Source organism: Chlorocebus sabaeus, chromosome 3, assembly GCF_047675955.1.
Source record: "Chlorocebus sabaeus isolate Y175 chromosome 3, mChlSab1.0.hap1, whole genome shotgun sequence".
Classification (NCBI taxonomy): domain Eukaryota; kingdom Metazoa; phylum Chordata; class Mammalia; order Primates; family Cercopithecidae; genus Chlorocebus; species Chlorocebus sabaeus.
The window spans coordinates 76539049-76552504 of record NC_132906.1 but is presented as its reverse complement, the minus strand read 5'-3'; the positions used below and the strand labels follow the sequence as shown (position 1 = coordinate 76552504).

At 40.3% G+C, this 13456-nt stretch overlaps 1 protein-coding gene across 2 annotated transcripts in view; it reads left to right on the top strand.

Moving 5' to 3' along the window:
* The window catches only part of DCT (dopachrome tautomerase), a 66925-nt gene extending 55749 nt beyond the window's left edge, over nucleotides 1-11176 (top strand). For both annotated transcript variants that reach the window (XM_073014434.1, XM_007960686.3), the window contains exons 7-8: nucleotides 5536-5737; nucleotides 8504-11176. In XM_073014434.1, the coding sequence (XP_072870535.1) occupies nucleotides 5536-5737; nucleotides 8504-8682 (381 nt within the window). In that variant the 3' untranslated portion in view covers nucleotides 8683-11176. The remainder of the gene's footprint in view (nucleotides 1-5535; nucleotides 5738-8503) is intronic.
* The last annotated feature ends 2280 nt before the right edge of the window (nucleotides 11177-13456 follow it).

The window sequence follows — 13456 nt, the reverse complement described above, 5'->3', positions numbered from 1 at the left end:
CACCAATGATACAAATTTATTTATTGTTTGTTATTTTTTGAGATGGCGTCTTGCTCTGTCATCCAGGCTGGAGTGCAGTGGCGCCATCTTGGCTCATTGCAGCCTCCGCCTCCTGAGTTCAAGTGATTCTCCTGCCTCAGCCTCCCGAATAGCTGGGATCACACGTGCACACCACCACGCCCATCTAATGTTTTGTATTTTTAGTAGAAATGGGGTTTCACCATATTGGCTAGGCTGGTCTCAAACTCCTGACCTCAGGTGATCCTCCCACCTTGGTCTCGCAAAGTGCTGGGATTACAGGCATAGACCACCATGCCCGGCCCAATGATACACTTTACTTAACTTCTGCTTCTGCTTCCTACCCGCAAATGACATTTGACCTTTTACAGAGATATAAACTGAGCTCATTTTTAACTTGTATTTAACAAAGATACAATTAGTTTCTCAAGAGCAATTCAACGTATCTTATTGAGGAATAATGCCCACAATTTTAACAAAACTACTTATTCCGTAGATTGTACTACTTCTCTTTTTAGGTTGCAGATATGTTATTGCTTGCAGCATTTTGTTCGTTGGATTCTTTGCGTTTTCTCAGTGCATACCAGTCTTTTCAAAAAAAAATTGGCCGGGCGCGGTGGCTCAAGCCTGTAATCCCAGCACTTTGGGAGGCCGAGATGGGCGGATCACGAGGTCAGGAGTTCGAGACCATCCTGGCTAACACGGTGAAACCCCGTCTCTACTAAAAAATACAAAAAACTAGCCGGGCGAGGTGGCGGGCGCCTGTAGTCCCGGCTACTCGGGAGGCTGAGGCAGGAGAATGGCGTAAAAACCTGGGAGGCGGAGCTTGCAGTGAGCTGTGAACCGGCCACTGCACTCCAGCCTGGGCGATACAGCGAGACTCCGTCTCAAAAAAAAAAAAAAAAAAAAAAAAAAAAAAATTACATTCTATAATTTGGGTGCTCTATATATTGTTCTTACTAGAGCTTTGTTTTTGTTGTTGTTATTGTTGTTGTTGAGATAGTATCTCGCTCTATCACTCAGGCTGGAGTGCGGTAGTACAATCACAGCTCACCGCAGCCTTGACTTCCAGGGCTCAAGTGATCCTCCCATGTCAGCCTCAAGTAGCCGGGACCACAGGCACACACTACCATGCCTAGCTAATTTTTAAATTTTTGTAGAAATGGAGTCTCACTCTGTTGCTGGGGCTGGTCTCAAACTCCTGACCTCTCACGTGATCCTCTTGCCTCAGCTTCCCAAAGTGCTGGGATTACAAGCATGAGCCACTGTGTGCAGCCTTACTAGAACATTTATTGTACATTTTATAGCCCTCCTGAGAGCTACAATTTCAATTACTCCTTATTGTTTCTCCCCCCTTGTTTTTTCTCTCTCCAGATTATTAATTGCCTTAGAATCTTGTCTTCTCCTTTATTATTTACATTTTTCCCTTGGTGAATTCTGATGCTTTCTATAAGTTATTTGCCTCTTACAGCACTGAATCTGCATCATCTGCATCTTCCTTATGTCCTGATAGTCTCTTGTCTCTTTCTATCATCACAATTTGATCCCTGACTTGAACTCAGGCGCTATCTAAAAGTTCATGATTGGTTTAGGACTCATAGGTCAAACTATACTCTTTCTGCATTGTTAAGATTTGAGAATACACCTTCAAAATCAATTTTTCTTATTCTAGGTGGTCCTGAAGGTTGTACTACAGTGTGGCGGTATCAAGCAGGCCACGGGCCCATACTGGTCTGTGGCCTCTTAGGAACTGGGCTGCACAGCAGGGGAATGGTAGGCAATCGAGCATTATTGCTCGAGCTCCGTCTCCTGTCAGATCAGCAGCATTCGATTCTCATGAGTGCAAACCCTATCATGAACTGCACCTGAGAGGGCTCTAGGTTGCACGCTCCTTATGAGAATCTAACTAATGCCTGATGATCCAAGGTGGAACAGTTTCATCCTAAAACCATCTCCCTTCCCATCCACCGCCCCCGGTCCACAAAAATTGTCTTCTTTGAAAACCAGTCCCTGGTGCCAAAAAGGTTGGGGAGTGCTGGTGTAGAGGAAGCAGGGTACGTGGATTAAGAACTCTCACTTTAGAACCAGACTTCCTGGGTTCAAATTCTTACTCTACCATATATTAGCTGTGTGCCCTTAGGCAAGTCACTTAACACTTTTGCGCCTTTTATTCCCCATCTATAAAACAGGATAATACTGTTAGGGGTTGCATTGTCACCTGCAGAATTCATATATCAAAGTCCTAATAGCTAATAACTCAGAATGTCACCTTGTTTGGAAATAGGATAGTTGCAGATATAGTTTATTAACATAAAATGTCACACTACAGTAGGGTAAGTCCCTAATCTAGAGTGAGTGGTGTCCCTATAAAAAGGGAAAATTTGGACATAGGCACCTGCACACAGGGAGAACACTACATGAGGATGAAGATGGAGATCTACAAGGCAAGGAATGGAAAAGATTGTCAGCAAGGCCCGAGAAGGTAGGAGTGAGATCTGGAACAGATGTTCCCTCACAGTGCTTAGAAGGAACCAGCCCCACTGACATCTTGGTGTTGGACTTTAGCTGCCTAGAAGTGAGGCACTGTCTCCAACTGTAAGACAAATGCCTGGTGTCTAAGCCACCCAGTCTGTAGTACTTTGTTACAGCAGCCTGAGCAAACAAATAATATTCACCAAATCAGGCTGTTTTGAGGTTTCAATATGTCATTATGGGTAATTGAGCAAACACTAATAAATATTCACTAATTTACTTATCAAAAAGCACTAGGCATGTGCCACATGCATTCCTAAATGCCCAGTTCCTCATTGGCTATATGTACATAATGTGTGTGATTTCAGAGGTGCTTGCAGGCCCCACCCACCTGCAAAATGCAAATTCCTTCATTCTTCTTCCATAAGTCCTTGTTCCAAGTTAAAATAATAATAGTACTGATGGTATACTCATAGTGATAACCACCATTGAATAACAATTTCCTACAAGAAAGGTGCTGTGTGCTAGGTGCCTAATAAGATAAGATCATACCTCCCTACCTTCCCAATGCCATGTTATTGGTGTCCACTGTTGAGGTTTACAGACCTCGGTGATCCTGGATCATCAGCTCCACAGGCTGTGTTTTATTCATCTCAAGCCGCATCACTACCCCCATTTCACCACCTCTGCCTTCTTATTCTGTCTGGATCTCTTAGCTCCCCTCCCACCCAGGAGGCAGCAGTGTGGAGGAGAAGTCTCAGACCTGACATTCCATCTGTTCTCCTTCGTGGAACCCAGGAGAATGGGGCGGCATCTCTAGCCTTCCAATGCTGAGGAAGAATGGGGCTCTTCCCATTTCACCCCTCCCTTTCTCCCCTGCCTCCAGGAATGGGCCACTTCTGCATGGGGCAGCAGGTCCCAATTCAGCTCACACTGAGAATGTAAGAACCACAAACAAAATTTCTATTGAATTTTGTGTCTTAAAAAAGGGGGAGAGAGAGAGAGGAGAGAGAGAGAGAGAAGGGGACCAAGGAACTCCCTTCCCTACACATGCTGGTAACCATGGGCCTGTGAGGCTCTGCTCAGGCTTTTTTCCTTTGTTGTGCTTATCCATTTCTGCAGAACAGATTACCCAAATACTCAATGGCTTGAAGGTGACCATTTCATTTCTTACCATTCCTGTGGGTCAGGAATTTTGGAAGGGCTTGACTAGGCAGTTCTAGCTTAGCATCTTTCAGTGCAGTTGCAGTCAGATGGTGATAGGTGTTGGAGCAGCTGTGGACTGGCCCACCATCTGTTTTTCTTCCTGAAATCTTGAGCCTCCCCATCATGGTCACTCTATGTGAGTTGGTTTGGGCTTCCTTACGGCATGGCTGCCTCAGGACAGCTGGACTGCTTATTTGATGGTCAGGGCTCAGGCATAAGATAGGACCTGCAATACACTTTATGATTTAACCTTGAAAGTCACAAAATGTCACTTCTGCTGCATTTTATTGGTTATAAAAGAGTCAGAAACTCACCAAGTTTCAAGGGAAGGCCAGTTGAAGCCAACCTTCAATGAAGGAGTGGCAAGATTCTAGAAAAGCATGTTAGTCAAGAAACATTGTGTGGCCTTCTTTGGAAAATATATTTTTGTACATCCCTAGACACTCTGTTTATTTGCACAAACTGTTTATGTAAATAAAGCTGCATGACACTGTCATCAGCCAACACATACTTAGTAAACATTGACTTCGTCCAGGTTGTATGCTAAGCCTGAGACTTCAAAGGTGAAAAGTCCTTATCTTAGAGCTTAAGGAGTTAGGATCTTGTTAGGGGACATAGATACATAAATAACAAGTTATAGTATCATTTGATCAGTGCTATAAATGAGGTACAGGGTACAGTGGTGAATGGAGGAATGAATACATTGAATAAGTATTTCCTGAAATAAGTACCTCCCTTTCTCCATGTGAGATACCCTGGGGTGACAAGCTCTGGGGATCCGGGCAGGGTGGGGGGATGAGAAAAAGACATTGCCCCTGAGCTCCTTGAACTTATCGTCCAGGAAGGAGTGAGGAACTCCAACCACCACCATCGAGATGGGACGAACTCTCAAGTTTGTATCATGTTACAAAATCAGGTCTATCAATGTGCAAATTTTGCTCTTAATATTTCAAAACATACAGTAATTGCTATATTTTAAAAGGATTTTAATGGCTTCCTTGAGAAAATGTAAATGAGCACTTTGTACATTACATTTCTAGACTTTCTTTTGCTGGCATAACAGCAAGAATTCAAGTGAGAGGTTATGAAATGAGTAGACAGAAGAGTATTCCTGGCGAGGAAAATTTCCTGTTCCTTTATATTATAATATTGATACAGATTGAGTATCACTTATCTGAAATGCTTGGGACCAGAAGTGTTTGGGATTTTGAATTTTTTCAGAGTTTGGAATACTTGCATTATACCAGTTGAGCATCCCAAATCCAAAAAATCCAAAAATGCTCCAATGAGCAATGCCTTCATGTGTCATGTTGGCACTCAAAAAGTGCCAGGTTTGGGGGGATTTTAGATTTTAAATTTTCAGATTTCAGACACTCAACCTGTAAATGCAACTTTTTCTTTCTCTCCTGTTAAACCAAATCATCTCAATACTAGAACATGTATCTTATCATACTTGCCTTTTTTAAAATTTCACAGTTAACACATATATGTTGAAGGCCTCCAACGTTCAATCTGCAACCAATGTTAAATCCAACATGAACTTTCATTTTCACCCTTGACAAAGCGGTTTATCATCCTGCTTGGAGAGAGAGGTTCATACATCATTGAAAACTTCACTGTTTTTCTTCCTGAAATCTTGAGCCTCACCATCATGGTCACTCTATATGAGTTGATTTGGGCTTCCTCACGGTGCTATACAGAGGGCGGTATTCCACACATGGGTATACGGAAGATCCCATGTCAAGAAGAAGTTATTCCACTTTAGAGAAAGCTGCAGTCAGGTTGGTGTGATCGAAACAGACTGATTCATGTTAAACGCTGTGTTCAACTGTCTTGCAGGTTCTTCATTCCTTTACTGACGCCATCTTTGATGAGTGGATGAAAAGATTTAATCCTCCTGCAGATGCCTGGCCTCAGGAGCTGGCCCCTATTGGTCACAATCGGATGTACAACATGGTTCCTTTCTTCCCTCCAGTGACGAATGAAGAACTGTTTTTAACCGCAGACCAACTTGGCTACAGCTATGCCATTGATCTGCCAGGTAACTAACACAACTTCTAAATGGGTGATTCATTCATCTTCTAAAGGAACTAGCTTTCTTTCTTTCTTTTTAATGTAAACCAAGACCTTTAACTGAAGCTTTCAGGTCTAGTTAGGTTTATTGACCATTTTTCTAGCATATGCGTATTTAGCAAAACGAGCCTTTAAAAACATCAGAAAGGCACTAATGAGCTGACTCTTGTTTTAGAAAACTGAAAGTTTTTAATAGATCTTATTAAAGGAACTATCTACTTCTACACCTGACTTGACAATTCTCTCTGAATTAGTTGGATTAATAAAAAGCCTCCCTATGGTTGTTTCAAATTTCTAACCAATGAAGTAAACAGGCCTGCCTCAAGGAATAATCTCTAAATCCAGCTAGTCCCTGTACAGTGTATCTACCCAAAGTCTCGGCCTAGAAAGCAATCAAGATGATTTCAGAGCTCAATCTCTCCCTCTTTGACTTGAGTCTTTCAAGCCTGGTTGTAGTGGGATGCTTGGGCAGAGGATTACGTCAAATCAAGTTCAAATTTATGAAAGAGCCTAGGTACAGAGGGCCTTAGATGCCAGGCAGAAACTCCAGTAAGATACCACCTCATACCCATTGGGATGACTGCTATCAAAAAAATAGAAAATAGTAAGTGTTGCCGAGGCTGTAGAGAAATTGGAATCCTTGTGCACTGCTGGTGGGAATGTAAAACGGTGCAGCCACTATGGAAAACAGTACGGGGATTGCTCAAAAAAATGGAACAAAGAATTACCCTATGACCCAGCAATTACACTTCCGGGTATACCTAAAAGAACTGAAAGCAAGATCTGGCAGAGATATTTGCACACCCATGTTCATAGCAGCATCATTTACAATAGCCAAAAAGTAGAAGCAGCCCAAGTGTCCATCAGTGGATGAATGAATAGACAAAAGGTGGCGTATACATACAATGGAATATTATTCAGCCTCAAAAAGGAAGGAGATTCTGATACATGCCACAACATGGATGAACCTTGAGGGCGTTAAGCTAAGTTTAATAAGCCAGACATAAAAACAAATACTGCCTGACTCCACTTATATGAGACTATGAGATAGTCAAATTCACAGAGACCCCTGGTTACCAGGGGTTGGGAGGGGAGAATAGGGAGTTACCGTTTGGTGGGCACAATGTATCAGTTTTACAAGATGAAAAGGTTCTGAGAATGGATGGTGCTGATGGTCGCACAACAATGTGAATGTACATAATGTCACTGCATTGCATATCTCTGCTAGACCTTGCTTTCAATTCTTTTAGGTATACCCGGAAGTGTAATTGCTGGGTCATAGGGTAATTCTTTGTTCCATTTTTTTGAGGAATCCCCATACTGTTTTCTATAGTGGCTGCACCGTTTTACATTCCCACCAGCAGTGCACAAGGATTCCAATTTCTCTACAGCCTCAGCAACACTTACTATTTTCAAGGTGGTCAAATTTATGTTACGTGTATGTTACCACAATTTCTAAAATATAATTTTTAAAAAAACTAGCCAGATGATTTGGACAAAAGCAAAAGGCAACCATTTTTGGGTCTTGAACAAAGAAATGGCAGAATCAAAATATCTGTGTTTTAAGAAGATGAAGTCGGCAATAGGTGCTGCTGGATTGAAGCGGGAGGAGACAGATCAAAACCCTCTGGGAGGAATCCCATCAGGACAGGTCAGGACTTCCCGGGGGATTGCAGAAAAAGGACTAGAAAGATAATCTTATATTTAGGTGAGTGTAAGCTATAGAAAAATTCAGAAGAGCTGAAATTAAGAACAGTTGGCCAAAGAGAATATAATTTTTTAAATAAATGACAAGTAGGCATACGTATATTAAAAATGAAATTTGGCCAGGTGCAGTGGCTCACACCTGTAATCCCAGCACTTTGGGAGGCCGAGGCAGGTGGATCACCTGCAGTCAGGAGTTTGAGGCCAGCCTGGCCAGTGTGGCGAAACCCCGTCTCTACTAAAAATACAAAAATTAGCTGAGCATGGTGGCGGGTACCTGTAATCCCAGTGACTCAGGAGGCTGAGGCAGGAGAATCGCTTGAACCCGGGAGGCAGACGTTGCAGTGAACCGAGATCACGCCACTGTACTCCAGCCTGAGTGACAGAGCGAGACTCCGTCTTAAAACAAAACAAAACAAACAAACAAAAAACCCCAAAAATGAAATCCACCGATTTTGTGGAAGAGTGCTTATAAAATATGTTTGAGTAGAGGACTGGATTTATCATGTGGGAGATTGACATTTTATTCACAACTTTTCAAATGGGTATAAATATCTGCTTGTTTATTGAATGTCTCCTAGTGTAACAGCCAGTCTGATCCCTCTCACAGGCTTATCATTCTATAGAAAAGGTAGAGACAACAGCAGAATTTCTCTACCCGAGGGTTGTATATTTTGCAGCTCCCCAGATGCCATTTTAGCATGCACTTTTACAAATGAGTTTCTAACTCACAAAAGTAGTTACATTCTTCCTTAGAGGGTTTCTTCTGCATAAGCATTTATTGTAACAAATTTTTAAAATGCAATAAGCTGTATTTAAGTAATGGGATGCCATTTCCGACTTCCCCAAGAAAAACAATTGTGGATATGATAAATGGTGAGAAAGGAGAAGATAAATTTTAGTCTAGCAAGAGTAGTTTTGCTTTATCAACACAAAAGCATGTGAAAGCCAAGTGCGCTTGCTCTTTTTCTCTTCTGAAAGTATTCAGCTGATGAAAATGCTGACGGTAGACCCTTCTCTTCTGCTTTAGTTTCAGTTGAAGAAACTCCAGGTTGGCCCACAACCCTCTCAGTGGTCATGGGAACGCTGGTGGCTTTGGTTGGTCTTTTTGTGCTGCTGGCTTTTCTTCAATATAGAAGACTTCGAAAAGGATATACACCCCTAATGGAGACACATTTAAGCAGCAAGAGATACACAGAAGAAGCCTAGGGTGCTCTTGACTTACCTAAGAGAAGAGGCTGGCCAACCCATAGTTCTGACCCTGACAATAAAGGAACTAATCCTCACTGTTCCTTCTTGAGTTGAAGATCTTTGCCATAGGTTCTTCTATAGTGATGATGATCTCATTCAGAAGATGCTTAGCTGTAGTTTCCACTTTGCTTGCTTGTTTAACAAACCCAAACTAACGTGCTTGAGGCTACCTCTATCTTCAAATAAAGGTAGACCTGACAGTTTGTGATATCTGATAATAATCCCCCATATTGATTAAGCCTCCTCCTTTTCTGAAAGCATTTTAAAAAACAAACAAAAAAATCCCAAAACATTGATCCGGAGGAGTCATTTAAATTTGCAGGTCAGTGCAATTTGAGACCTGGCCAAGACCATGCATCAATCTTTCTTAGCCCCAGTGTCTTTATTGGTAATGGCGTGGAGGTGGGAGGTGGTAGGTGCTAGATGAATCTCCAAGATCCCTTAAAGCTATAAACATCTCTGCTTCTAGGCACCCTCCTGATTATCTTCCTTGGGCTTCTTTTTCTTCTGTCCTCTATCTTTTTCCTCTCCAGCTTAGAAGATGAGAATAAGCCTTGTTTTCTTTACAGGACAGAAAATGACTAAATGAAGGATCAATTCCGCTCTATTGTGTAAATTAGATTTTACGGATTTTACTTAAAATCTGCAGTTTTAAACAGTAGACCTATATTACAGGATTCAATAGCTAGATACACATAGATTCTATAGTGATAAATAGAGAAGATAATAAAATCATAGAGCTTCCTGGTTTGTTGATATACTACTGTAAACCTATAACAAATACAGAATTACTCTTTCCAAGAAAGGCTGACTGAAAGCTGGCGAGGCTATAAACCTGAACATGAGACAATTTGACCTGAGTCCTATTAGTCTGAGGTCTCCTTGGCTGATCCTGAACCAATTTCTTTACTAGGTAGCCTCAGATGAAAAATTATTCCCACATAATGCACTTGGCTTATTTTTAAGCATTGATGTTAGATTCATTAATGTTGCAGTATACTCACAGTTTCTTACGAATGCTGACCAATTAAGCCTTATTTGAAAGCAAACCATCTGTACGAAACATGGCAATTCAGAATTAAGTGGTTATATTCTGCTATGCAATCATTAGATCATGAGAAATAAGAATGAGGCAATCTTTACTACGATGTTCAGACTTATCAGGATGGACCCCACTTCAGAGAAGTTAATGGCTCTTGAGATTTCCACACAAATTTCATCTGTTCATATCTGGTTTCTGTGCATCAGGAGTGAAACTGAAGTTCTAGGGCGTGGCTTGTCTGTCGGGGTCCCTCTCTACTGGAATGAATGTCTGTAAAGAATGGGTGTTAAGAGGTCCCTGGAGCTGCCTTCTACATAAAGGGCGCCTAGAGAGTGCAAGACTCACCAAGAACCAGTTTTCCCCCTGCAATAGGACTGCTAAAGCCAGAGAAATGGACAAAGCCCAGTTGGAACTGAATTTGAGTTTGAATCTCATAAAGTTACAGGTGCATCTGAGAGCAGGCTCAGTGGTGAAGATCAAGATAGCCCCGAGTCCTTCATGGGGGTAAAGCCCTGCTTGGCCTTTTTAGCTTCAACCACATGCATACCTCTCAATTCCTGCCATTAACAATATTCATGGAAAATACAGCACTGTATCTTTCACAAGCTCCACTCTGGAACGTTTATGCTCTGAGCTCAGGACAGTTGGGGAACACATTTTTAAATCTTGGTTTTAAACAAAAAGAGAAATTTGTTAAAATGAAGATATAATTGTGCATGGTATATATATTTCTGAAAAGTTATGTATTCAATTATATATTAAAAGCACCAGGAAAAACTGCTTTTTATAGGTGAACTATTATGAATAATTTCATAAAGCAAATAACCACCTCTAGCTTATCTGTCAGGTATATCAGAATTCTCATATACCGTATTCTCATAAGATTTGGTTAAAGCAAGATCTATCTTAGGTAGAAAAATAGTAATCAGTTATACTTAGCTACTTTTATCTATAGTGTGGGCAACTTTTTATAACTATTATGTTTTATAATGTCTTCCTGAGAACATTTCCTGATTTTGTAGTTCATGTAAGAGAAATACAATTTTCTAGCATTTTCTGACCTTACAATAAATCAATTATGAGCACGTTTTAAGAAATATTAAGGTAGCATAAACCAACAGAATAAAATGTTGGTATTTACTTACATTGAATATCATGCAAATAAACTCAGAAAATGTCACCAAATACTGTGGGCTATATTTCTCAATGATGGGGGAAAGAATTCATCCTTGAAGAAAATGATCAGATCACTTTATGCTTATATCTTCAGTATTAGAAAAACTGCATATATGATTTTAATAGAAATGATTTTTATAAAGCTAACATTCAGAAATGGGGTAAAATGCAATAACATGTTTCCTTTGTGCATTAAATTCCTTTCTAATTCTAAAATTGACATTTGTATCTTGCTTACGATTTAACATTGTTAATTATAATACTTTTAGTGACTAGTTTTAATCTCACATTATTAAGAAGTAGAAAACTTACTAAAAAAGAAACAAAAAATAAATGTTGTTTTACAGATTATTGTTTATGTTTTGAGGATTATTGTTTTTTGTGTGCATCAATTCCCATCTTTTGGGCACTCAACATGTATATTGAAGTATATATACATGTAAAATACATAACCTCAGTCTGAAAAGTAATCTCTTGAACTGATATGCTATTTTCTGGTGAGTTTCCAAACAATTGCTATTTTCTGAATCTGTATTGAACAGGTAGGAAAAGGAGAGCCAGCCTTTCCCCAGGCGAAGTTACTTTTGATATCCCCACAGTCCAGTGACTAATCCTGGGGTGGAAGCAGGCGGCTACTTCAAGTGACCGACCAGGGAAGAGAGGTCCTGGAGCAGCTAACTTGGTGATCCCCCAGGTAAGCCTTCAAGATGGGTCAATTTGTTGGAGACCCCTAGAAGAAGAAAGTTAGAACCAATGTAGCAATGGTTATGTGAGGTTTGCTTCCACATCTCGACCTGAAGTTAAAGGTCAGGTTGTGTACCCCTCTGTACAGCTACACAGTCATTATATCAAAGCACCTTGCCTTCAGTACTCAGAGAATGTTGGTGGTTGATATATGTGCATAAATGAACCAATTCACCCCTAGTGGGAGGTAATTACTATCTGTAATGCAATGGCAAAATCTGAGGTTGAAGCTCTTCCTATTTCTATAGTGCCTTACTTATCCTGAGGATAAGGATTTATAAATATTCTTTGAATGAATAAATGAGTGAATAAACTAATCTCAAAGTAGAACGTTTCTTTCAGAGCTTCTGACATCTGTTTTAAGATGTACTGGAGAAAACATAAGATCCCTGCCTTGAAGTTACCACACAACCTATCCTTCGGATTTTGAATTGCACATATGCTAGGTGGAATTATACGCTGTGCAACCTAACACAAGGAGACACTCTTCAGGCGTATTTTCTTTCCAGATGCATCTTCTTCCTACTCTTGGTAGGCCTTAATTCTACCACTTTTAGGGACTAGGATAGAAAGCTAAGATTTCCACCTACCTCTCCTCTAAGTCTTCACACATGCCATTTTAGGATCCTCCACTGTCTGATATCCTAAAAGCTTTGTTTCAGTGGAAGGAGTTAGTGGGCAAATTATTTAGTCAGGCAAACCAATGCCTGTCTCACACTGATGGACTCAAGCAGCAATTTTTTTAGAAACTCTCCAAAGATGACAATACTTCGACTTAAGCCGTAACAGCAGTTCAAGCTGAAAAAAAACCCTCATGAATTTAATTCTGCTTTGGCAGGTCATTAAATGAAATCTTGAAAACCATATGCAAGAATATTGTGAACTATAAGTTAGAGTTTTCTAAAAACAAGGTTCCTATTCAATACTTGCATGCTCTGTATAAATGTTCACCACAGCTGCATCTGTTCGGTAGAAACCATTAACCCACTTATGTTATTTGCTGCATCAACTTTAGTCAGACTTCTTAAATCTAATATGACTGAATTTGGTCATTCTGTTAGCCATTTTCTGCTCTTTTGGCAGTTTGTAAACAAACTAAAAGCATCACAGTGCCTCCCAAGTATAATTGTACTGGTTGTAAATAATGCTAAGTAGAGATGCTTGAGCTTGGCCTTCTTTATTAAAACAACAGATTTCACTGCCAGAGTTATGCACCCTGATTACTCCTTCACTTTGTATGTTATTGAGGTTTTCTGAATTTGCAATTAGCCCAATGACCAATCTTGATTACTAGGGGAGTGGAATTAGGCTTACAGTAAAGCAAAACCTGCCCTCTTGTGTTTTATTAGAAAATTGCACAATGTAGTAAAGTTCTTAAAGCTATTTTCCTCGACCGTGGTTGATTGCCTACCCAGAGTGGAAAAAAAGGCTGGAAGATTTGCCATGAATTCAGAAATCAGAACAGATAAAGCCCAATATTTAGAAAGAAACAGTTTCCTACATAGGCTCTCACAACTCCCCTTTTAATCTATTTTGAAATGTTAAATGTTTACCAGTAAGCCAGAAAAGTTTGGAGGAACATTTCAGGCCACTGGGCAAAAACGCTTTTAGGGTTGGCAAACACACACAGAATATAATTTAGTTAAATATTGTTCATATGATCACATTGCAGCTGGAAATTGGGGGAACGTATTTTTTCTATTAAAAACTGCCATCAAGAAAATTTGGGGAAAGTATTTAAAACAAATGTTGGATCCATGTATTAAAACT